Here is a 24,595-nt window from a genome sequence, read left to right on the forward strand (position 1 = left end):
GGGCACCCATACCCCTGTCTGTCTGCAGGAGCTGGGAGTCTCCTTTGGGGAGTGCAGCGCCGCCCTAGGTCACAACATCCAGGAGTCCATGATGAACCTGGCCCGGTGAGTGCCACCCCGCCCCTCCCCACCCCGAGAGCCTCCTGGGCAGCCTCCAGAACCCCCTGAGGGAGGGAAGGCCCACTCTGAGGAAGCACTGCGACAACACAGGGCTCACACTCCGGGGAAGGACAGAGAGCACTGTGCAGAGAGTCCGAAGCCAGTTCTACCAACGCCGTTGACTGCATCACCTCCTAAAAGTCTCACGTGCCCTGTCTGAGCCTTGCTTTCTCCTCTGTGCAATGTGGTGGGACAGAGAGAGTCACTTTCCTGCTCCCAGCCTTCTAGTAACTCCCACTAGATTTAGAATAAAATCCCAATGCCTCGCAATGGCCTTCCTCATCTCCGGAGCCATCTCCCCTGTCCCTGCGTGCGTGTGTACGTGCACACTCACTCAGCTCCAGCTGTTTAGGGGGGGACCCTCCCTGACCACTCCCCATCCCACCACTATTCTGGATCCCTGTCCTCTGTGTCTTTCAAAGCCCTTCTTGGGGCGCCTGGGTGACTCAGTCAGTGAAGCATCCAACTCTTGATTTTGGCTCAGGTGGTGATCTCGCGGTTCGGGAGTTCGGCCCCGCGTCGGGCTCTGCGCTGACAGCGGGGAGCCTGCTTGGGGTTCTCTTTCTCTCCCCCTCTCTCTGCCCCTCCTCCTCCCCGGCTTGTGCTCTCGTATCTCTCAAAATAAACAAACTTTAAAAAAAAAAACCCTTCATGGGGCGCCTGGGTGGCTCAGTCAGTTAAGCAGCCGACTTCAGCTCAGGTCACGATCTCGCGGTCCGTGAGTTCAAGCCCCGCATCGGGCTCTGGGCTGATGACTCGGAGCCTGGAGCCTGTTTCCGATTCTGTGTCTCCCTCTCTCTCTGACCCTCCTCCGTTCATGCTCTGTCTCTCTCTGTCTCAAAAATAAATAAACATTAAAAATTTTTTTGAAAAAACAAAACAAAACCAAACAAAAACCCCTCTTGACAAATCGTAATCACAGGTGCGTTTGTCTGCTTCCTTGTTGCTGTCGGCCTCCTGCACTAGACTGCAGCTCCAGGAAGGCAGGGCCGAGTCTGTTTTGTTCAGCCCCTCCCTCCACACCCAGGGCCCAGCACATACTAGGTGCCCAAGAAATGAATGAAATGGGTAAGGCGGACGGGGTACTAGGCCAGATGATCTGGAAGGCCCTTCTCTGACAAAGCAGCCGGGGCGAGCTTGCCAAACCACGCACCCGATCACACTGTGATGGCCTCTGATCCAAAACTGCTCAACGGATTCCCTCCGCTGTAGAACAGAAGCCCGGGTTCCTGAATGTGGTTTCCAGGCCCCTGGGGGCCCTGACCCCCTGTTGCCTACAAGGCTTCTTTCTGGGCCGGTCAGTCTTTAGGCTTTGGGAGTTAGCGCAGTGGTCCCCACACAGTAAATATAATCTGAGCAAGTGAATGAACCAATGAGCTTCTTTTATTTCCCCAATCCCCAGCTCTCTTTTGACACCGAGCCTTTGCCCCCTGCCTGGAATGCACCCTGCTTTTCTGCTAGCGAACCCTTGTACGCTGCTGGGTCTCAGCTCTGACGCTGCCTCCTTCCTCCGTAAATCCCTGGAGAACCCGGTGTGAGGTCCCTCGGTGTGCTTCCCCATTCCCGGGTTCTGACAGCCCCTTCTCCTCTCTGTCTCCCTTACCACTCAAGGCAAGGACATGCCGGCTTCACTGTCCCATTCAGAGTCCCTTGCACCAAGCCTGGCACACAGTAGTCTGGAAAGGATGCCAGGAAAGAGAGGGCAAAAGTCTCCATGGCCCCATTTTTCCGGTGCCGTGTGGAATGCAGGACGGGAACAGAGCAGGGGGGGAAGAGAGGTAGCTCAGGGGATGCAATGCCCCAGCCCCACAGCTGCACCCGCAGGTCCCTCCCTGCTGCCCCGGCAAGGTGAGACAGAGGACTGATGTCTGGCGTCGTCACACAGGTCACTCAAGATGCAGGAAGACCGCCTGAAGGACTCCCTGGTGGAGGTGGCCCCCAAGAGGCCACCCAAGAGCTCTGTCTGCTGCTTCTGACCATCTGGCCCAGCCAGGACAGGACGGCACCCCTCGGGTTTCCTGTTCCTCGGCTCCTGTCCCACCTGCCTGGACACAGCAATGACGGAGACGGCCAGCTCGGATGTTCAGGAAAACCCCTCCTCCGGTCAGGACTCGGATCCCAGGGTAGGGCTGCACTAACGCTGCCCTTTGGACTCTGAAGAAGGACTTTGCTGAGGTGATGGTGGTGAAAACTCTTTAAAGAAAGGAAAAGTCTAGGGGCGCCTGGGTGGCGCAGTTGGTTAAGCGTCCGACTTCAGCCAGGTCACGATCTCATAGTCCGTGAGTTCGAGCCCCGCGTCGGGCTCTGGGCTGATGGCTCAGAGCCTGGAGCCTGTTTCCGATTCTGTGTCTCCCTCTCTCTCTGCCCCTCGCCCGTTCATGCTCTGTCTCTCTCTGTCCCAAAAATAAATAAACATTGAAAAAAAAATTTTTAAAAAAAGAAAGGAAAAGTCTAGAAAAATGAATGAAGGAAAGCACACCGCATTCTTGGGCACACATCTCTGGGTGGTAAAATTGCAGGGTGAATGTGCGGAGGTGTTATTTCCCTTTTTATATGTATTTGTATTTCCAGATCTTCTGCAATGATTCGGTGTTCTTGATATAATCAAAATGAAAAATAAACGCTAAGGAGAGGGAGAGAAACTTCCCTGGGAGCTTGCTTCGGGGCTGATTGCTAACGGACACAGCCTGTTAATGACAAAATACTCTTTATTCAAGCAGTCCCCCTGTTTCGTGCCTGCCAAAGCTGGTGAACCTTGTCCCATTCACCCCTGTTTGCAAGCATGGAGTTCCTTTCGAGCAGAATCCGAGTCTGGGGAAAGAGCAATGTTCTGATGGCCCCTGACAAGCCCTGTTCCTCCTGTCTCCTGTCCCCCCCCTCCCCCACTTCCTTTCCCCCAGACCTGACTCTAAGGGGTCGCATTCAAAGGTCACCTGCTCTAATGCCAAGATGTCCCCTGGTGCAGCTCTCTGCCCTCAGTCGTCAGTCTCCGGGTGCTCTCGAGGTCCAGCTGGGGTGTGGCTGGCGGGGCCTGGGGAGCAGCAGAGACACTGGCCGCGGGTCACTCGTGGGCTCCTCTTTGGAGCTTTTGTAGGGATTCCCAGAACTGCACAACATTTGCCTCCTGAAAGGTACAGCCCCCCCCCCCCCCGGGCTACGGTCTCCCGTGCCCTTAAAGGAGCTTGCTTCAAGAATCTTAGGGAGACGGCCCCTCAGTGTTGGACTATCTCCCGTCACGTAGGTTTGTCGTGATTGTTGTCCGCGTCATCTAACCACAACGACACCCACCATGTCCTCCAGGCCAGCGTGTGCAGGATGCAGGGTGCGTAATGATAACTTCGTGATCCTTCAATCCTGGTGAATTCCCCAGCTGAATCCAAGGAAACCCCGGTTCCGTGGGGGAGACAAGCAGAGACAGTTCCAAGAGCCTGCAGGAGAGGAAGGGAGGGCGGGAGGTGGAAGACAGAGCTTGCCCACAGGTCGAATCGGTCTCCGATCTTGGCCCCCATCCCTCTGCTCGGTTCTGAAAGGGATGCCTCCACAGCAGTGAGCTCTCTGTCAATAGAGGCATACAAGTGGCAGTTGGGTGACCCTTGGCAAGAGGCAAGGTGGAAAAGGTTCAGGCATCCGAAGCCACTAAAGGTTGGATCCAATGCCTTTAACAGACCCCATTCAACCTCTAGACAACATGCAGGATGACTTTGTGATCTAGGCCGTTCTCTCCCTGGCCCCTCTTATGGATTCTTTCTTATCCCCGATCTCTTCTCCCTTCCTGGATCCTCTCCGTCAGCCCACAAGTGTCTCCCTGCTCTGAGAAGTTTCTAGATTGTAGTAGGTTCCAAGACAGACAGACAGGGAGAGGTGGGCTGGAGAGAGTGATGTGTGCCCATGGACGAGGGTGGGAGGCAGGTCTTGCTGTTGCTAATGGCTCTCTCTGGGGCCTGGGGACCTGGCAGGCACCAACGTCTCTGTCCGGTAGGCCAGCGAGTTAATGAGGCAGGTAAGCAGGGTGTGATTCCTGGGGGAGCCAGGAGAGCGGATAGAGCCCCTGTCCTCTGGGGGACCCCGTACAGAAATAGCCCCCAGGCCTGCCCCTTTCATCTCAGCTCTGCGCCCGCTGGAGGCAGCCAGCTCAGGGTCCCTAGAGGTGGGGTGCCAGAAGGGACCACACACCTGCCCAGAACCTTCTCTCGGCTTTCTCTGGCTAGGTCCAGCTTCTGAGCCGAGCAGGGCTGTGGAGGGGCCGCCAGCCTTTCCTGGTGTCGGAGGGCCCCGGGTCAGCAAGCAGGGCCCAGGAACCTCAGAGCAGCACGAGGCAGGTAAGGAGGGGCTCAAGGTAGATTTCAGAGGGAGCATCCAGGCAAGTGGTGAGTTCCCAGGGCACGTCCGCCAAGCAGGCGCTGGTCACAACTGAGCTTGAGGCTGGTTCGGAAAAGGAGGGTGAGGGCGCCTGGGGTGGCTCAGTCCGGGAAGCCTCAGGCTTCCGCTCAGGTCATGATCTTGCGGTTCATGGTTCGAGCCCCGCGTCAGGCTCTGTGACAGCTCAGAGCCTGGAGCCTGCTTCGGATTCTCTATCTCCTCTCTCTGCCCCTCCCTCGCTCTTTCTCTCTCTCTCAAAAATAAATAAACATTTAAACAATGTTTTTAAAAAGGAAAGGAGGGTGGGACTGGGCTGATGGGGCTCAGGCGGTGGAGGGAGAAGGGGAGGGCAGGGGGACAAACTGGAGTGTGGACAGAGGTGTCAGGGAAGAGAGGTTTTTGGAACGGTGGGTGGGCAGGAACAGAACAGGCGTCATTTGCAAAGCTCCTGCTTCGCGCCAGGCACTCTTCCGAGCACTTAGCTTGTATCACCCCATTCAACCCTCACATCAGCCCTGTGAGACGGGGCTTGTGATTATCCCCACTTCACAGCTAAGGAAAATGCGGCGCAGAGGATGAGTCGCTTGTCCGCAGCCACACGGCTAGCAGGTGGTGCAGGGGGGGTTTGAACCCAGGCTCTGGCGGCCACAAGCGTCACCATGAAGTTACGGAGCTTCTCGTAGGAAGGTACGGACGCTTAGGTGGAGCCGGGGCCGGGGCCCTGGACCCTTTCTTTCCCTCCCCTCATCTCCACTCTGTCATTGGCAGCAGGCCTGGGCCGGGTGAAGAAAGGGAAGACAGGGCAGTTAGGGACTGAGGCTGGTCCCTCGGTTCCTCCTTCACCCACAGTTCCTGGAAGGAGCCTGCGACCTTGCAGTGGCGTGGTATTGGAGGCAGAATTCACACAGGCCCCCCTGAGGTCTCTTCTCGGCTGCCCTCGGGCCCCAGAGGCCAAGCAAGTCCCCCAGGCAGGGCTCTGCCACAGGGGCTCAGGGGACCCCCTGGCTCCGAGCCAGAGAGGGGTCTCTCCAGACTCCCCCTGCCTCCAGTGTAGGAGAAAAGGGGAAGGAAAGTAGAATCAGGACCCCACGGAGATGTCACGTTTGCTGCTGGATCCCTAGAAGCTGGTTCAGGGTATAGACTCAGGACATATTTATTGGGTTAATGGGCAAGTCGCTTCCCAAGAAAGCTAGGGATCCCGGTCTGATCCGCACGGTGGCAGGTGCAGACAGTAGCCCGCCTGGGCTGACTCTGGGATGTCTAGACTCCGTTTCCCAGCCTGGCTCCGGGGGCCCCCCATGTTCTCGGCATGTAGGACGCAGTGAGGGGGAGAAGATCCGACACCTGGGGAGCGGTGCCTCCCCCCACCCCCACCGGGTGCCCAGCACAGCCATAGAAAGGCGGTCGTTCCCAAGCTGGTCCGCCCCGTAGAGTCATCTGGAATCTTTCAAAAAAGCCCACATCAATGAAATCTTGTCACTGGGACCCACGCATTAGTATTTTTGAAACTCCTCAGGTGATCCCCATGCACAGACAAGCTTGGGAACCGCTGGCAGGGACTTCACACCTTCTCAAAGCCCTTCCATATGCACTTTCTTACTTGAACCTCGAATTAAAATCTGTTTCACAGGCAGGCAAGGTTTTGTTTACAAATATATATGCGCGTGTGTGCGTGCACGCATGCACGTGCATATACATAGACACACACACACACCCCAAATTCGTTTTGCACTCCCTGCAGAAATTTTATTTATTTATATTTTTAAAGTCTATTTATTTATTTTGAGAAAGAAAGAGAGAGAGCCTGAGCAGGAGAGAGGCAGAGAGAGCGGGGTGGGGTGGGGGTGGTGGGGGGAGAGAGAGAGAGAGAGAGAGAGAGAGAGAGAGAGAGAATCCCAAGCAGGCTCCATGCTGTCAGCGCAGAGCCCGGTGTGGGGCTTGAACTCATGAACTGTGAGATCACGACCTCAGCCGAAACCAAGAGTCGGATGCTTAACCGACCGAGCCACCCAGGCGCCCCATCCCCGCAGAAGTTTTAGAAATAAAGAAGTTAAACAGAGGAGCATGAAAATTACCCTTTTGTAATAATTACTGTTGACATCGGTTTTATCTTATTTCGTTACTTCTCTACAGTTGAGGAAACTGAGGTAGGGAAACATTAGGTAACTTCCCAAAGTCACGGAGCTACAGCGTAGCAGAGTCGGGACTTGAGCCCACGGTGTAGACCGAGCCCGTCCCACCAGGCTGTTGTGAGGTCTCAGGGGACCGATGCATGCCAAGGGGGCCCCCTGGATGCAGGGCTCTGGGAAAGGAGGGGCGCTCAGCAGGGGAAGAGGCCGGTTTCTACACTGTCCTTGTGTGTGTGGAGCAGGAGGATGGAGCCTAGGCCGGAGCCCAACACCACGTTCACCTCCGGGCTCACAGCCACACCTGAGCGACTGCTCCGTCTCGTCTTTGCCGGAGTCTGCGGCCTCATCCTGCTGGTGGGGCTGGTGGCCAACGGGCTCATGCTGGTGGTGGTGGGCCGGGCCTCAGGCGCCCCCCGTCCGCTCCTCGCCCTGACCAACAGCCTCATGGTGAACATCACGCTGTCCGACCTGCTCTTCCTGGCCTGTGTGGTGCCCGTGCTGCTGCTCAGCTTCCTGCGGCCCCACTGGTGGCTGGGCCCCGTCCTCTGCACTGCCAGCCAGGCCACCAACAACGCCACCATGTTCTGTACCTTCTACAGCATGGTGGCCACGGCTCTTCTGCGCCACGTGGCCGTGGCCTGGCCCGACGTGGCCCTCCCGTCTGGCCGGGGCGCCCGCCTGCTGCTCTGTGGGGCCGCGTGGGTCCTGGGCCTCACTGCATCATTGCCTACCTGGCTGTTCCAGAGAGTGGTCGTGGAGGAGGGGGCCGTGGGGGCCCCGGCCTGCCTCTTGCTCCTGAGCCCTGCCCAGGCCTCCTGCTACTTCAGCCTGCTGGGAGCCCTGGCCTTCCTGCCTTGTACGCTGGGGCTGGGCTGCTCTTTCGGCCACGTGGGCTGGCTCCTGCGGACACGGCCCCGTGGCCCCAGCGGGGAGAGCGTCCGGGAGCACCAGGAGAACGCAGGGCTCATCCTGGTGGTGCTGGTGGTCTTCGTGCTGATGTGGGGGCCCTGCTCTGCGCTGGGCTACGTGGCAGCCGTGGGCGGCCTGCCTGCCACGCCGGTGGCTTTCGTGGCGTCCAGCCTCTGCACCATCCTGGCCTATTCCAACTGTGCCGTCAGCCCCATCCTCTGCTTCTACCTCTCCCGCCCCTTCCGGGCGGGGCTCAGGGACCTCTTCTGCAGGCCCAAGGCAGCCAGGCACCCTGGGGGTGTGGGCGGGGCCGGTATGGGGATGGAGAGCATCCAGCCTGGCCTCAACCCAGGTCCCGGGAGGCCTCTGGGGTCTGGCGAGGGTCTGAGAAGATAGGCTGACGGGAGGGCTGAGGGTCAAGAGAGATGGGAAGACCCTTAGCGACGTTAGAGCCGGTCCCCTCCATTTTACCAGTGGGGACCCTGAGATCCAGAGAGGGCAGGTGGCCCAGCAAAGGTGAGACAGCAACCAAAAGGGCAACTAGGTTGATGCTCCCATTCCACCTTGGGACTCAGATACCTGTAGGCGCTACTACTTTCTAGTGGTGTGACCCTGAACAAGTCCCTTAACCTCTCCATGGCTCCGTCTTCTCATCTGGAAAGTGGGATAATGGTAGCACCTTCTTCACAGGGTTGTTCTAAAGATACTCGTAACACACATAGAGCGCTCAGAACACCTGCTGCTTCATAAGTGCATGTGAGTGTTGGTCATCGCGATTATTATCATCATCATTTTATTTTTATTAATTCAGGGGCACTTGAGGGGCGTGGACAAGAGATCGGTAAAGGGACTTCCAAAGGCAGAAGTGTGGAGGGGAATGACCTGGGGAATGACAGTCCAGGGTCCTTAATCCTGAGGGCCTGTTGGAGCAAATAGGGGTGAGGAGGGAAGACAGCTGCACCCGGGGTGGGAGCCCAGAGGCCAGGAGAGCCTTTCAGCTGCCTCTCCCTCCTCTGCCTGCCCTCTCCTGGCTCAGTCACACACACCTCTCAGCCCCACGAGGGAACACAAAGTCAACCTTTGTGCCGTGACTTTCTGAACGCCCTCCTTTCTTCTCTGTGGTTTCCTTCGTCTCTCCAGAGAAATGAAAGGTCCCCACCTCTCCTACCCAACCTCCTCTGAGAAGCTCCCAAACTCCACGCCCTGCCTCTGGCCTCCCGGTAGCAGGCCTCAGTCTTCTGTGTTAGTGGTGGAACCAGGGAGGTGATCTCTACTTGAAGTCCTAAGACAGAATGTTCAACGTTTTCTGCTTGGTAACAGTGTTACAGCTAAACACACACACACACACACACACACACACACACACACTCTCTCTCTCTCTCTCTCTCTCTCTCTCTGACTCCATGGTCAAAAAGCTTTGGAAACACCGGATTGAACCAAGTTAAACTGGTCTCTTTCCTGCAGGACTTATCAGAGCCTTGAATGCTCCAAAGGCCACTGGGATTCTCTGAGAGGGGCTCAGAGTAGGCAGTTCCCCAAAATCCATGCCAAAAAACCAATGTTTCCTGGGCCATACCTTGAGAAATAACCCAGGAGGGAAGCTACAGTGTCAAGCTCAGTAAAGATGCACTTGGCCCCCCTTGGGCGGTGGCTCTGAGACTTGATTCCCCTGCCAGGTGGGCATCTCTGCTTGACGCTTTCCCACAGACGTCCAAGGTGAGGCAAAATGGGTCACTGGTTATGGGAACTTCCCTCTTCCCAAGCTATGACCCCACCCGGTACCCACTCCAAGCACATCGGAATGCAAGTCAGAGGGTGATCTAATTATAGGGACAGCCATGAATCAGCTCTAATTTACTATAAAATCATAAGAAGTAAATAAGTCCCCAACTTTGGTATAATTAGTCCCAAATTTCTTGTGATGTGCAGACTGGGAATGGCTGGCTGGAGGGCTAATCTGAGAGTGAGCTTGCCCAGAGGAGGGGAGAAGTCCCCTTTCCCTGCGATCCTGGGCTCTGATGGCCACAGGGGTTGATAGATGAAGAGGGACACGGAGGGCAGGGGCTGCCCTCTGAGGGTACAACTGTGTGTGAATCAGTGTTTCCAAACTTGAGCAGGGCCTGGCATGAGTGCTAGGTAAATACTTGTTGAGGGATGAGTCAGTGGGTGATCAAATGTAATAAACTGACCCACCTGTTTTTGAGAATAATCTGATCATGTTATTCACCTCTCTCACCTCCTGACTCCATTTCACTCAAGAGTAATGCTAAAGCCCTAACCACGGCCCACAAGGCCCTATGCACTCTGGATTCTTCACCCCCCTGATCTCACCTCCCGAACTATCTCCCCACTTAATACAGTTCCAATCACACAAGCCTCCCTGCTGTCCTTCACATGAAGTATGCTCCTGCCTCAGGGCCTTTGCACTTGCTGTTCCTTCTACTTGGCCTTGAATACCATCGTGCCTCCTCTCATTTCCTTAGGGCTCATTTCAACCTTCACTTCCTCAGAGAGGCTCTCCCTAACCACCTCATTAAAATATCACCCTGTCCCTCTCTAGCCCCTTATTTTCTGTTCTTTGTCTTTGTAACTCTTATCACCACCTGACATTAAGTTATCTACCTATTTATGTGCTTACTGGGTTTTCCTGTCTTATTTATGTGTTTGTTGTAAGCTCCATGTGGAGACGGGACCTGTGTTTTCTTCATTGCCGCATCCTGAGTGCCCAGCACAGACCCTGGCACATAGTAGTTGCTCAGTAAATCTTCATTAAACAAAAGGATGGAAGAAAGATGGAGAGGAGAACCTGGACTCTGTTGAACAGCAATATATTTTCTATTTTTCACAGAGAAAGGAAAACAAGAAACTTTAGTAAAAGAACCAAATTTACTCCAGTTTAAGGCAAATTCCACACAGAGACTGTCTCAGAGACGGGCACAGGACCAGACAGCATAGAAACACCACCATCATGCATGACAGGGAGGGGAGCGGCATTGGGCAGCAGACGGGCGCGGGGGGGGTGGTGTGAAGGGGGGGTGGCACCCAGGCATGGGATGTGCAGTGGGCCTCGGAGCCTCATGCTGCGGGAGGGGCTGGCATGCATGACCAAGGCTGGGCAGCTGGTTGGGCCCAGGGGTGAGATCACCTGTCTCACCTTCCCCACAGCAGGGGCAGGAGCTTGGGCTCAGACACCAGAGCCCAAGGTTGAAGGACTCAGGTGGATTTGGGGTGACAGGATGGAACAAGGTGACCCCAAGGGCCAAGACGGCCTGGGGTAAGGGGTCGCACTGCCAAGGAGTGGGATGGGGGGAGCTGGGCATGGCATGAATGGACTCTCAGGACATCAGAGCTGAAGGTAAATCCGGGACCATCTGGTCAACCCTCTTGACTTACAGATGTGGAAACCAAGACCCAGAAGGCAGGAGGGCCTTGCTTGGGTTCCCACGGGTGGCAGCTAGAGGCAGGGCTTGAACCCAGGACCTCTATCTCTTATCCCCGTGGGTCAGAGGGGCAGTGTAGGAGTGCTGGGGCTGGACTGCTCCTTCCAAGGCCCCCAGGGGGGTAGCAGAGGCCTGGGCCCCAGGGGCCCCAGGCAGCTCTGGCAAGAGGAGGGGATGCCTGGAATCAGAAGTCAGCTGTAGAGAGGCCCGTGGGTCTACACCAAGGAAAGGCCTGTGGATCTGTGGATCTAAAACCATGTCCTTCCGGGCTTGAGAGGCACCAGAAAGGACCCTGTGCCCAAAAGGCCTCCATTCCCAGCCCACCATGCGGCCTGCGGCCTCCCCTCACAGCCTCCCCTGCACGGGTCCGCAGGGCTCCCAGAGCATGCAGGTGTCCCTGGGAAGGGTCACATGTTCAGGCATCCCTGCAAACCCAGCAGCCTCACAGGGTTCACTGGAAATAGGGATGGGATAGATACTGGGGTAGGAGGGCAGGGGCCGGGTGTAGAAATAGACACCACAGGAGGAGGGAGGCCCAGCCCAGGCTTCACGGCCATATAGGAGCAGACGGGATTGCCAGGTGGGCCGAGGGGGACCTCAATTCTCCTCACTGTTAACACCTTCCTGGCTGGGCCAGAACCAGGTATCAGGGGGAAATGAGAAGGGCAGGGGCCCAGAACCTCACCTCCACCACCTGTACCCTCCCAATTCCCTGGGTTGGGCCATAAGGCTAGGAAATTAGAGAGGAGTCTTCAGAGGCCCCGCCTCCTGCTGGCCTCCCAGGCACACATGTTACAAAGGCTGGGCGGGGCAAATTGCAAGAGACCCCGCCTATACTCCCCCCCCCCCGCTGGGCGGGGCAAATTGGAGACCCCGCCTACACTTCCACTGGCCTCCCCGGGCCCCAGCCGCCCGCCACAGGCCAGGGGACTTCGGGAAGAGCGCTCAGATGTGTGTGTGCAGGGGGGAAGCAGGGGGCGTGCGGGCTGGGGACTGTGGGGGCGAGGGCTCTGGGGCCGCAGGCGGGGGGCGCGGGCGGATGCCCTGTGACTTCATGTAGGACACCAGCTGGTCAGGGATCTCGGCCAGCACATCGCGGGCCAGGCGGGCCATGCTCAGCACGTGGTTGCCAGTGCGGTCCACGTAGTCCCTGAAGGGCACGAACTGGCCAGAGGAAAGGCAGGGTCAGGCAGGGTCTCCGGCTGGACCACAGCCCCCACATCTCCAGGCCTGGGTTCCCGTCCTATTCCTCCTCAGCCGCGGCCCTCTGCACTCACCCCCTCCCCATGGTGGTGAATTCTCATAGCCCCTGTTCTCTCATTCACTCAACAGATTCGTACTGAGCATCTACGTCATGGTCATGCCAGGATACGTCACCAAACAAGAGCACTTAATCTCTGAAGTCCTGGCACCAACACAGGGACTTAGCCGGTGCTCAGGAAACGCTGACTGAGCCCCCTGGCTTGTAAGAGCGGGCCTTCCCATCTCCCCCCACCTCTCTCTCTTTGGCTCCGCCTCTCCTCTTCTCTCGCGCGCTGACACCTAAAGTCAGGCCCCTCTGGCTTCCTCCCAGGCCCCTTGAGCCCCTCACCACCCCTTGAATGCCTCAGCGCATTCCTGGCTCTAGGCCTTTCTATGCAAGGGTCCCCCCTCCCAGATTGCCCCTGCTCTGAGGTCTAGCCTCCTCTCTTTGCTCTCTACCCCTGGAATGAACCCTCCTCCCTCCTCCATCCCCTCCTTTTTTCTTTCTTTTTTTTCTTTTCTTTTCTTTTTAATCCAGGGGTTCTGGACAATGTCAGTTTTTATTCCCAATCTCCTAAACACTAGGGACTCAGTCTGCAGGAGATTCACAGACAGAAGTGCTTACTAAGGTGCATTCTGAGGCTTGACTGGGCAGGGACACCCTGAGGACAAAGACCTGTCTGCACATTACATCTGCCATCGTACATGGGATGTTCAGACAGGGCTTCAATTAAGCAAGCACTGCCCGGTTCTCGGAGAGGGCCGCAGCAACACTACAGACACCTCCCCCCCCCCCCTTCAAGGGTTTGCCCTCCCACTGGGAAGGCGGCCCAGCAGAAGACAATGGAAGGTGCAAATATCAAGTGTGAGTGCTCTGCATGCAGGAGGCCAAGGAGACCTGGGGGTTCAGGGAGAGCACTGGCAGAGCATTCTGGTCGGGGTAACAACGTTAGGGGTGAGTCTCAGACATGGGAGAGAGGGGTCCAGCTGGGGGAGAAGTGTGACCCAAGCACTGATTCCCGCTCCCTTCTCCGGTGGCCAGGCCACTCTGGGGCTCTCTCCAGGGCCCCTTTCTAGAGAAGTCTCTAAAAGGGGGGTGTATAAGGCCAGCCTGGCTAGAGGGGCTCGTGCATCTTCCTCGGAGCAGGCAGGATTTGGGTTTCACCTGGACAATGTCCCGTTCTGCCAGCTTCCCCCGGGAGGAGATCCGCACATCGTCACCATCCAGCTCCACCATGGCTGTGTGAGGAGAGGCATTGGGGGTGGGGTGAATTAATGGTGGGCACCTGGGCCTGGCACACCAGTGGAACTTGTCCTCCAATCCCAGGCCCATCCAAGACAGAGACCGTCAGACCAGATCCCCATGTTAGAGATGAGGAAACTGAGGCCAGGAGACAGGAGGAGCCCAACCAGGTGAACCCCTGGCTTCTAGCCCAGTGTTCCAGCTCCCCCACCCTCCCCACGCTCCCAGGGGTGGAGGAGGGAGGAGCGACTGGGCCTCCTCCCCACAGCCTTGGGATGGGTACACAGCCCGACACACCCTTCCCTGTGCAAACAAACACACCCTTACACCCTGTGCTCACCCAGACAGTCACACCCACCCATGAGCTCTCACTCTTTGGGGAAGGGTCATTCCCAAGGGCCTGAAGCCTCTGGGGGAAGACCTGGGGGGATGGGGACTTACCGTCGAACTCCGCCTGGCCCACGCCAATGATGATGATGGACATGGGCAGTTTGGCAGCCTGGGAGATCATGGGTAGGGGCAGAAAGGAGTGGGTCAACAGAAGACAGAAGGAAAAGAGAAGAAATGGAACAGAAGGATGGAGACACGCAGAAACACAGAAAAGGGGGGAGGCGGAAGGACACAGACAAAGGGAAACCAAGGTGAGGCGCCGGAGAGGAAGAAAGGGTCGAGAGGGTGAAATGGGTCACAGGTCTGCTTCTATGAGACACCCCCATCCCCGCTTCTGTCCCTGGGCCACCAAGCGGGGCATCTTTTATGTGGGCAACTAGGAGTGCCAGCTGGGGTGGGAGTCCCTTATGCAGGGAGAACACCCAGTAGGGGGAGCCATGTTCCTGGGCCTCCCCCACTCTGGGCTCCCGCTGGACCTGGCCAGGCTGGGCTGGGGTCTGGGGCAGCAGTCCTAGAGATGGGCTAAGAAGGGAACCACAGGCATCTAGAGGGAGTGGACCATCTAGGGTGGGTGCAGAGGTCATCGGTAGGACCCTTCATCAGCCGGTGCCCCCTCCGCCCCCCAAACCCCACTGCGTGGAAAGCCTCGTCCCATGGGTTCCTCTAAAGCAGCGGGAAGGCATGCCCCCCACCCCCATTGTCCTCCCCCTTCCCCACCCCCCCCCAGCTCACATTGACGATAGCCTCCTTAGTCTGTGCCATGTCCGAGATGACCCCGTCCGTGATGATCAGCAGCACCGAGTACTGAGAGCCATCCTGCACTGCGGCCGCGGTCCTGGGGTGGGGTGGGGGCTGCTATCTGTCTGGCCCGCTCGGTGTCCCTCCCCGCCCCCCACACTTTGGTGGGGACAAGCCTTTAGCCGGAGGGGAGTCTCTTTAGGGTCAGAGCTCTCTGAAAGGCGGGTCGACGGGAAGAGACACCTCCTCCCACCTTCCCAAGAGGACAGGGGTGGACACGAAGGCCGTGTGAAGATGTGGGGATGGGCGTCCAGTGGCCCCGGCACTCACCTGGCCACGTGGGTGACCACAGGGGCGAAGTTGGTTGGGCCGTAGAGCTGCACCGTGCGCAGGCTGTGGTGGTAGGCCTCCAGGATGCCATCGATGCCGCAGCAGGAGGGGTTCTCTTGGTTGCCGTTCTGGGGGCACCGGGGATGGGGAGGTTGAGCTCAGGAAGGAGGGAGGAGTGGGAAGGAGGGCAGCCAGGTGCTCTGCTGGGAGGGGGGGGGGGTGCGTACAGCCGGGGAGGGGGAGGCCAGCAGGTCTGGGATCTCCTACTCTTCTCTGGTCGGGGGTAGGGGAAGAGGAGGGAGCCCCAGGGCAACACGTGCTCTGGGTGAGCAGGGTTCCGACCTGCCCCTTGCACCACTCTTTGTACCTGCTCAGATGGCACCCCCTCCACGAGAGCCCTGGCTGCTTCCCTCGGGGGCCCCCCGGGCAAACCACTCCGTCCTAAAATGACTGCAGGGTCTGAGTGGCTCTGGAAGGGCCAGCCAACTAACCTGTCCTCCCGTGTCCTGTGCCTGGCACAATTGAGCGTCCCCAGCTCGTAGGAGGGAGGGAGAGGAGGTGGCCTGAGAAAGCATCCCTCAGGTCCCCCATCGCAGCATTAACTCGGGGAGTTTCTGGAATTACCTGTAGTTGCCCAAACCCAACGCACACCCCTTTTACCCTGATTTCTGGGGTTTTGGTGGGGGTAGTTCAGCCACGTCTCTACTCCACCTCTACTTGGGTCTTGTCAGAAAAAAGAGGGCAGACCCCACTGTGGGTGGCATCAGACATGGAGGGGAGATGCTGGTGAGCCAGCTGGGGAGTGGGCTTCTGGAGGCCCTGCTACAAGCCCCCCTACACACAGCAGGCAGCTTACCACCCCCCCACCCCCCACCCAAGGGCTGCACGGATGTCCCCTTGCCCCAGGCTCGTCACCACGCCCCGAGCCCGGTGGGCCCTCAGCCTGTCCTCCCAGGACCTCCTACCAGCGGGAACTCGTGGGACACCCTTCCATCAGGGGGTAGCTTGGCCCCGAAGCCAAGGGCAGGGAACATCTTGTCGCTGTCATAGTGCTGGATGATCTCCCCGACGGCAGTCAGCGCCAGTGCATAGGCGTTCAGCTGGTAGGGGCTCATGTAGTGCAGGGACGTGGACTGCGAGGGGTTCCCTGCAACACGGGACACGGGAACATTTGCTGGTGTCGACACTCCAAGCACCCCGGGCTCAGAATGCAGTGGGGGGTGCCCAAGGCACCCCTAATTTGATTTATTTATCCTTGACTCCTTTCTCTCTTGCCACACCTTCAATCCTTTAGTAACCCCTGGTTGCTAAACCTTCAAAATATATGCAGAATCCCATCTGCTGTCCCCAGCTCTGGGACACCACCAGCCACCCAGCCCAGCTCTCGGCCTCTGCCCTGGGGCCTGCCGTCCAGCCAGACGAGCCTGTCAAACCCCAGGCAGCTGGATCATGCCTCTTCTCTCCTCCAAATGCTCCCATGCTCCTATCCCACCCAGTCCCAACCGGGGGGTGCCCACAGGCCCCACGGGGTCTGGCCTCTGCTTACCTCCCTCCTGGCCTCCTGCCACCCCCTCCTATCACCCACTCAGGCCTGGCCCCTTACCAGCCCCACCTCAGGGCCTCTGCAATGGTGGTTCCCTCTGGGACACTTTTCTATAAATGTGTACATGGTGTGTGGTCTTCCTGAGCAGACTCCTGAAAATTACAGCCTCCCCCAACGCTCCCTGTCCCTCTTCCTGCTTACATTTTCTCCATAGCCCTTGTCACCACTGACAATGCCCGCGTTTTACTTATTTGTTTTATTAATGAGGGGCACTCTGGCATAGACTGCCAAGGTACAGATCCTGTCTCTATCTGTGTGCTCGTGGATGGTTCCTTAACCTCTCAGCCTCAGTTCCTCGTGCGTAGAGTGGGGATAATAGTCCCACCTCCTGGGATTGTTGTGAGGAGTCGTGATGTGTTACTGGAACTCCCCTCAAGGGCAAGGCTGTGCCTCAGGGCACATAGGTCCAGAGCCCAGATTTATTAGACCATGGTCCAGTCTGGGGATGCCTTCGCCATCTTGATTATACTTTGGCTCTCCAGGCTTAAGTACCTTCTTTAAGGTGAGGATGAGGCCAGAGAATATGGGAGATCTGGCTCCCAGCTAGGACCAACTACGACAGCTCTGAAAAGTACCCCCCATCCCTTTCCAGCCCCAGCTCCAGCCCCACGCCAGCTCCTCTGCCCATCCCCCACTCACCATTGGAGGCCGTGAAATCGATGGCCACCGTGAAGTTGATCTGGGTCCTAAAAGAGGAAGAGGAGCAGGGGAGTTAGCTGGACAGGCGGCAATCTGGCTTCCACCCCAGCCCCACGGCTTGCCAGGCATGTGGCTTTGGTGGAGTCCCTTGTCTCCCAGCTCTGGAAAACAGGGATAGTAATGCCAGCCACAGCCTCCCCCCAGAGGATTGTTGTGAGTATAAGAGGTAGGCAGTGCGAAAGCTCTTTGAGGATGATTCCGTTCTGTGTGGACACCTGGTGACGAGGACTTATTTATTCTCCCAACCCTGCGCCTGGGCCCGCCTGAGTTAGGTGAAGTAGGGTCCCACTGTGTTTCTGGTTCAAATTCGGAGTCAGATTCGGGGTTCACGCTTACTTGACAAAAAAAGAGAGACAGAGATATTGTGCATCTCTGAGGGAAGAACAACACCCCACTTATGATGCTGCCTTGCCAAAAGCTGGAACGTGAATCCTACTGAACTTCCAGACCTCCCAGTTGTTTACAGGAAATATAAGGGACAGAAGAACATGTTAAATGACAGCAGGGGGATGCAGCCAGAAAAGCCGGTCTGGGGGCAGCAGTGAGGAGTCCAGGCCCCCTGCAGACCTCCTGAATCAGAATCCCTTGGCGGGGAGCAGGAATCTGTTTCAGCAAAGCCTCAGGTACTTGGGGGAATCAATAGATAAAAAGAGAATTAAGGGACAAATAGACCAATCACAATATATTGATCTTACCTGGATTTCTGATTCAAACAAGCCAATTAAGTAACACAACGGGGGGAAATTCAAACACTGAAAAGGTCTTTGGTATTAAGGAACTGATTTGTAGGTGTAATTATGGTATTATGGGTACATTTTACAAAGAGAAAGTCCTTGGGGCCCCTGGCTGGCTCAGTCGGTAGAGCATGCAACTCTTGATGCTGGGGTTGTAAGTTCGAGCCCCACGTTGGGTGTAGAGATTGCTTAAAAATGAAATATTAAAAAAAAAATAAAATAGGGGCGCCTGGGTGGCTCAGCCGGTTAAGCATCTGACTTCAGCTCAGGTCATGATCTCACAGATTCGTGGGTTTGAACCCCACGTCGGGCTCTCCACTGACAGCTTGGAGCCTGCTTCAGATTCTGTCTCCCTCTCTGTCTCTACCCCTCCTCCACTTGTGATGTCTCTCCTTCTCTCTCTCTCAAAAATAAACATTAAAAAGTAAATATAAATAAATACAATCTAATTTATTAAAAAAAAGTCCTTAAATTTTAGGGGGGCCTGGGTGGCTCAGTCGGTTAAGCGTCCGACTTCAGCTCAGGTCATGATCTCACCATCCGTGGGTTCGAGCCCCACGTCAGGCTCTGTGCTGACAGCTCAGAACCTGGAACCTGCTTCGGATTCTGTTTCCCTGTCTCTCTGCCCCTCCCCTGCCCCTGCTCTGTCTCTGTCTCTGTCTCCAAAAAAAAAAAAAAAAAAAAAAAAAAAAAAAAGTCCTTATATTTTAGAGCTATATCCTGAAGTATTTGGGGGAATGAAATATGATGTCTGAGATTTGCTTCAAAATAATTGGATGTGGGGCGCCTGGATGGCTCAGCTGGTTAACGGTCTGACTTCAGCTCGGGTCATGATCTCCCAGTTTGTGAGCTGGAGCCCCACATCAGGCTCACTGCTGTTGGTGTAGAGCCACTTCAGATCCTCTGTCCCCCTCTCTCTCTGCCCTTCCCCTGCTTGCTCTCTCTCTCTCTCTCTCTCAAAAATAAACATTTAAATTAAACTAACTGGGTGAAAGGAAGCATGCATGCATGGAACAAGGCTGGCCAGCAGTTGGTAACTGTTGAATCTGGGTGAAGGGTATTTGGGGTCTCATTACGCCTTCTCTCTACTTGTGCATGTATTTGGAGTTTTTCTGTAATAAAAGGTTTGGTTTTGAGGCTTCAGATTCAGGGTGGAAGCTTTCTGAGGGTTTGGCTGTTCTAGGTTCTGTGCTAGATGCTGACAGAACAAAGCTGACAAGGGGCATCTGGGTGGCTCAGTCGGTTAAGCGTCCGGCTTCAGCTCAGGTCACGATCTCACGGTTTTTGAGTTCGAGCCCCGCATCAGGCTCTGTGCTGACAGCTCGGAGCCTGGAGCCTGCTTCGGATTCTGTGTCTCCCTCTCTCTCTGCCCCTCCCCTGCTCACACTCTGTGTCTGCCTCTCAATAATAAATAAACATTAAAAAAAAAAAATTAAAGAACAAAGCCGACACGACGTGAACCTGATAACATGTAGTCTCGTGGTTCTAGTGACCACAGAGTCACCAGGGGTATTTATTTAAGAAGAAGGTCCCAGGGCCCCACTCCAAAGGATGCCAGTTCAGCTGGGTCTGAGACGGGGCCCTAGAATCTGCTTCTTCAATAGACATTCCCTCAACAGACATTCCCTGCCCTCATCCAGGGATGGATTCTGAAGATGGGGTTCTGGGATCACACCTGGGGACATCCTTCTGGTGGGTCCCAGTTGGGGTGATGTAAGATGGGGCCGGGCTCACTTCATCTGCATGTAGCAGACGGCACCTCTCAGAAGCCAAAGCCCTCTCCCCACCTGACCACAGATGAGCTGCTGCTCACGGGACCATCGTCCCCTAGGAAGGATGAAGGACACGGTTAGCAGGAGACCCAAGCCAGGGTCTGCTGGCCAGAGACGGTCCAGCCCACGCTCTTTCCCCTCGCCTGCTGCCTGGAGGCACAGCATCCAGTGGACTCCAACATCTGCGAGGGATGCAGCCACCAGGAGGCAAGAGCCTGGGTCCCTCACTGACTGTGTAGAGCGTCTCACCCATCCCCGCCACCCCATGAATGAAAAATAAACCGTTGTTTTGTATTAAGCCTTGAGGTCACAGGATTATCTGTTATAGCCGTTGACCTACCCTATTCATCTCTTTGTGGTCATGTCTCACTGGGGAATAGACAGATCGTGTCTTTGTTAGAGGAAGGGAGACACTTGGAGGGTAAGAGCTCTGCTCCCAGGGCCACTATTGGGAGGGTGGTTCTCGCCTATGGGACCACAGCTGAGGGACACCCACCGGCCCGGCTCTTCCAAATAAGGGTGGGGGGAGAGGCAAGCCTCATTCCTTAACTGGTCTTCCCCTGCTCTGGGTTCTGAAACGACTCAGGGAAGGAAGGGGCTGGAAAGCAGGTACAGTTAGGGGACAGCTGCTCCCTGCGGGCTCGCCTCTCCCGCCTAAGGGCAGAGCAGGGCAGAAGGCAGGCTGCTGAGCAAGCTGCTCCCTCTGACACCGGGCAGAGGTGGCCAATCCCTCTCTCCAGGTCCAGAGAGGATCCCGGGACAAGAGCATCCATCGGCTGCCTGCCTGGACACGTACGTGGAGCTCTCGCTCCCCGGAGCCAGCTCTCTGGCTCAAGTCTCTGGGGAGGGCGGAGGGAGGTGTGGGGGGAGGGCCAGGGAGGCGCCAGCAGCCTCTGAGGGCTCCTCCATGAGACATCGCGGCACCCAACCCTTTAACTCCACCGTCTCCGCCTGCATCACACCCCACCTGGTAGCTGTGAGGCAGGCAGGGCCGGGATTATTCATTACTGTGGAAGAAATGCAGCATGTGGCGACAGAGGAACCCTGCTGCTGGCTGGGCGTGTGGCCACGGGCAAGTTATGTAAAATGGGAGATAATCATCCTCACCCTGCCCACTGTGCTCTGTAAATTGGGGGCACTATGCAAATGAGGAGAAACAGGATGTGGACTGCTTGAGAATTAGCAGGTGCCATGGAATGCTTGACGGGATAGAGAACAGGGCAGTTTTGATGGGGGATGGGAGCAAGGGCAGGGTCTGGAGTAGGCTCAGAGGAGAGGCGGGGGGGGGGGGGCAGCGGGGGGGGGGGGGCTCTGGGTGACCGCAGGCAGGTGTGTGCTCAGTGGGTAGGAGAGCTCGCAACCTTGAAACCAGTTTCAAGGCGACAGGGAGTGGCGTCATGGGAGAGTAAGTGTGGCTTCCCAGGGCCTGACTTTTCCCTCTGCCCTGGAGAGCCCGGCAGCCAAGTGCCCACTTGGCTGGGATGAGCCTTTGGCACCTGCCCTGTCTTCTTTCCAGACAGGTGCAGTCACTCACCTGCCAGCACCTGTGGGCTCTCGGCTTCCCACACCCTGACCTGGCACCTGTTCTGGCAGGGAGCACGCTAACCTCACCTTGGAGTCAGACTCTCTTTCCGCAAGCTGTTGGCTGGAGCCTCCAGGCTTCCCTGCCTGCCTCGGCCTGGATGCCACCCCCTCTGGCTCTTTCTGCTTCTTACACTCGTGTCTGACCACCTGGGACCATCTGATGGCTCAGCCCCCAATGCCTCCTGTCCCTTGTATGTCCTTGATGACACTGGGCAGGTTAATCATTGCCCACCCCCCCCCGCCCCACCCCCAGCCTCCCCGAGAGACCAGGTATCAGCAGCTCAGAGAAGGAATTCCATTAGAATTCACTTGACTCCAACTTCTGTGTGTGTAAAGGAGGAAACTGATACGAAGGGAGGGAAAGCGACCTGCCCAAAGTAATGGGGCTAAATTAGCAAGTGGCTAAGAAGGGCCGAGAGCCTGGGCCTCCTAACTCCTAGTCCAGGGCTCTTTCCACCACCTCCCTAAGCCCTTAGTTCTCTTTGCCACGGAGTCCCTACCACCTCCAGATCCCATCCCTGCGAGGGAACCTGATGTGACCCAGGCTGGAGCCTCCACGGCTCAGGAGCCTCCTCTCCGGCCACTCAGGATCCAGGGACGTGCACGGCTCCGGGCGAGTTGTTTGAGGCCAGAAATGGGCGTTTGCTCAGGGCTCACAGGCTACGTCTGGGGCCTCAAGGAGGCCAGCGTGGGGCTAGAGCTGCTCATGTCGATGGGTGGGGCCCCCTTCCTCTCCCTGAAGCCAAAGAAACCGGGCTGGATCTCTTCTCACCCTCCTTTGATGTAGTCAAGAAATGTGCACTCGGACTCCACCGCAAAGGAAAGCAGAGTGACCTTGAAAACAAAAGGCAGCTTGGTCAGCGGGGAGCCCAGGGTTGGGGGGAGACGGTTCGCTGAGAGTCAGGGGGCACACAGCAGGCCACTTCTGCAGACCCCACTGCATACAGTACCCACAACGACCCTAGAAGTGCAGCTGTGGTCCCATTTTACAGCCAAGGAAACTGGCTTCAAACAGGTCACGCCATCTGCCCGGGACACGGCTGAGTGAGACTGGAACCCTGGTCGGCCTGACTCCAGAGCCTGCACTCTTGACCCTGATGCCAAACTGCATCCTAGGAGGGCCCTGCCTCTGTCACTGGGGCACAGGGGTCAAGCCAAGAGCACGAGTTTCCCCTAAGTGGACACCGATGTGGAGTGTGGAGGGCAAGGGGGTCTTCCTGACACAGGTCTGAAAACCTGCCAAAGCTGACTAGCTCCACCCTTCCATGTCCTGCTAACTGTCGACCTAAAGCACCCCTCTTTGGTCTGCGCTTATCTTAAACCTTACTTGTCCCGGCTCATCCCTCTGGTGTCTCGTGATCCCTGCCTTCTCAGCCCTGAGACCCTCATAAGCAGCCTGTTCTCTCTCTGGAGGTACCTGACGGGGGGCCCCCCTTCAGAGCAGATGCCTTTCGACCTATGCCTCCTGGCGGCTTTGGCATCAGCTCGGCCAAGACAGGCAGCTACCTGGCACCTCGCTACAATAATGATTTAGGATCATGGAGACAAGTGAAAGCCTGGCTGCCAAAACCAATTAAATGAGGCAAGACTGGGGCAGGGGACCTATTACCTGTGCCAGAGAACTCTACCCTAGAATTTGGGGAAGCCCCTACTGGTGCAGATTCTGCCATCGTTACCAACTCTCTGGGTAGGCCAGGGAGGGCCTCTGCTTGACATCCGCCCAAATAATGGGAAGGTCTGTGGGTGCTGAGCTGGGCCTCGGAGACCCCTACCTGCTGTGGTTATGGTGTCAGGCACCCGGACGGACAAAGCCTCCTTTCTCTAGCAGTGGACCATGGCAGTGGCCTCTACCCTGGCCAGCGGTCACCAGATGACCAATGATCATCTTGCAGCCTGGTCCCCCAAGGACCAGGGGACCCCCAAACCAATTACATCCGTTTCCGTTTTGGGGGTAGGGCTCTTGCCCTGTATCTTTTTTTAGCTCCTCACATGAGTCTAACCGACAGCCGGGGTTGAACCCCACTGCCCCCCACAAGGCTCTGGGCTGAGGCAGCTCCCTAACCTGCCTGACCATATGGATTCACCCAGGGACTTTGTTGCTCAGAGTGTGGTCCCTGGACCAGTAGCAGCAGCAGTAGCACCTTGATGCTGCTTAGAATGCAGACATGCAGATTCGTGGCACGTTAACAAGATCCCCCGAAGATTCTGCACACAGGAAATTAAGTATGAGAAGCTCTATACACGGGTTCCCGAGCCTCCTGATATGGAACCCCAGAGAACTGGACAGGGCACAGGCATTTTAATAAGCATCCTGGACCCTGACTGATTTGTTACGGTGAAGACTGACCTGAAACAAATCACGTCCCCTCTCTGGGCCTCAGTTTCCTTATCTCTGAGAAAACGGAACGAGATCGATGGTTTTCAAACTTTTTTTTTTTTTTAGCAGTACATCTGAGATTTCTCAGCTGGGGAAGGTGCTGCCTCCCCTAGGGGCATGGGAATGTGTAGGAAAGTTCTGGGGCTCTGCCAATGCCTGGGGCTCTACTGGTAGCCATGGCTGAGACCAGGGGTGCTAAGCGCCCCACGACGCACAGGGAGGTCCTGGGACATGAAGAATGATCCTGCCCCCGATGCTGACAGCACGCAGCAGACACACTGCAGCTTTGGACAAAGGAACTATTACTCCAACATTCTCCTGACTGAGAAACAGTTACAATCAGTCCCCTTTGAATGAGCAGAGTAATTTGCAGTTTGCAGGCCTGCGTCTCCATCTGTCTGTCACAGCCACCCAGCGCAGTAAGCCGGGCGGGGATGATTTATTCGCCCCATTTTACAGATGGAGAAAATAAGGTTCCTCAGAGGAACCCCGGAGCTCCCTGACTAGGACCTCTTCTGGGTCTGGAGGTGCAGTTTGCTTAACTCTACTGAGTAAGTGTGGCTGCATTTGCAGATGGGGCTGTGGACATCTACAGCACAGAGGGACACGAAGGGTACAAATCTTGAATGTATTTGCAGGGCAAAGATGCTGGCTTGTTCTAGAAGTGCACTGTGGGCTCCGCCTCAGGGCCTTTGTACATGCTGATCCCTACAGCTAGAATTCTCTTTCCCCAATATCCTCAATACTTGCTCCCTCCCCTTCTTTGAATCTCTGCTCTAATATCACCTTCTCAGAGAAAAGCTTTCTTTAATTACTTGACATCAAATAGTTATTTTGTCTCTGGCATTCCCCAACACTTTACCTTTTGTGTACTTTTTTCTACAGCA

General features: G+C 56.4%; 3 protein-coding genes across 7 annotated transcripts in view; 2 read left to right on the plus strand and 1 right to left on the minus strand.

The window, feature by feature from the left end:
• The window catches only part of RAB44 (RAB44, member RAS oncogene family), a 34,077-nt gene extending 31,615 nt beyond the window's left edge, over positions 1–2,462 (plus strand). The window contains exons 13-14 of one of the 2 annotated variants that reach the window (XM_003986108.4): positions 29–105; positions 2,045–2,275. In XM_003986108.4, coding sequence (XP_003986157.2) covers positions 29–105; positions 2,045–2,135 — 168 coding nt within the window. In that variant the 3' untranslated portion in view covers positions 2,136–2,275. Of the gene's footprint in view, positions 1–28; positions 106–2,044 lie in introns of both variants that reach the window. The other variant, XM_019830516.2, reaches the window with a different exon arrangement.
• A 4,431-nt stretch (positions 2,463–6,893) lies between these two features.
• LOC101093019 (galanin receptor type 1-like) lies at positions 6,894–7,952 on the plus strand. The gene has a single exon (XM_011282339.2). The coding sequence runs from the start codon at positions 6,894–6,896 to the stop codon at positions 7,950–7,952; it is 1,059 nt and encodes a 352-aa protein (XP_011280641.2).
• Positions 7,953–10,423: 2,471 nt separating this feature from the next.
• Positions 10,424–24,595, minus strand: part of CPNE5 (copine 5) — a 95,482-nt gene continuing 81,310 nt past the window's right edge. For all 4 annotated transcript variants that reach the window (XM_023253926.2, XM_023253925.2, XM_045057460.1 and 1 more), the window contains 8 exons: positions 22,104–22,165; positions 17,182–17,228; positions 15,905–16,086; positions 14,940–15,067; positions 14,604–14,706; positions 13,923–13,980; positions 13,404–13,477; positions 10,424–12,160 (listed from right to left, as the gene is read on the minus strand). In XM_023253926.2, coding sequence (XP_023109694.1) covers positions 11,942–12,160; positions 13,404–13,477; positions 13,923–13,980; positions 14,604–14,706; positions 14,940–15,067; positions 15,905–16,086; positions 17,182–17,228; positions 22,104–22,165 — 873 coding nt within the window. In that variant the 3' untranslated portion in view covers positions 10,424–11,941. The remainder of the gene's footprint in view (positions 12,161–13,403; positions 13,478–13,922; positions 13,981–14,603; positions 14,707–14,939; positions 15,068–15,904; positions 16,087–17,181; positions 17,229–22,103; positions 22,166–24,595) is intronic.

Source organism: Felis catus, chromosome B2 (assembly GCF_018350175.1).
Source record: "Felis catus isolate Fca126 chromosome B2, F.catus_Fca126_mat1.0, whole genome shotgun sequence".
In the NCBI taxonomy this organism is placed as follows: Eukaryota; Metazoa; Chordata; class Mammalia; order Carnivora; family Felidae; genus Felis; species Felis catus.

Coding starts and splice junctions, on each gene's coding strand:
- LOC101093019 (XM_011282339.2), top strand. CDS start 6,894: ATGGAGCCTAGGCCGGAGCCCAACACCACGTTCACCTCCGGGCTCACA.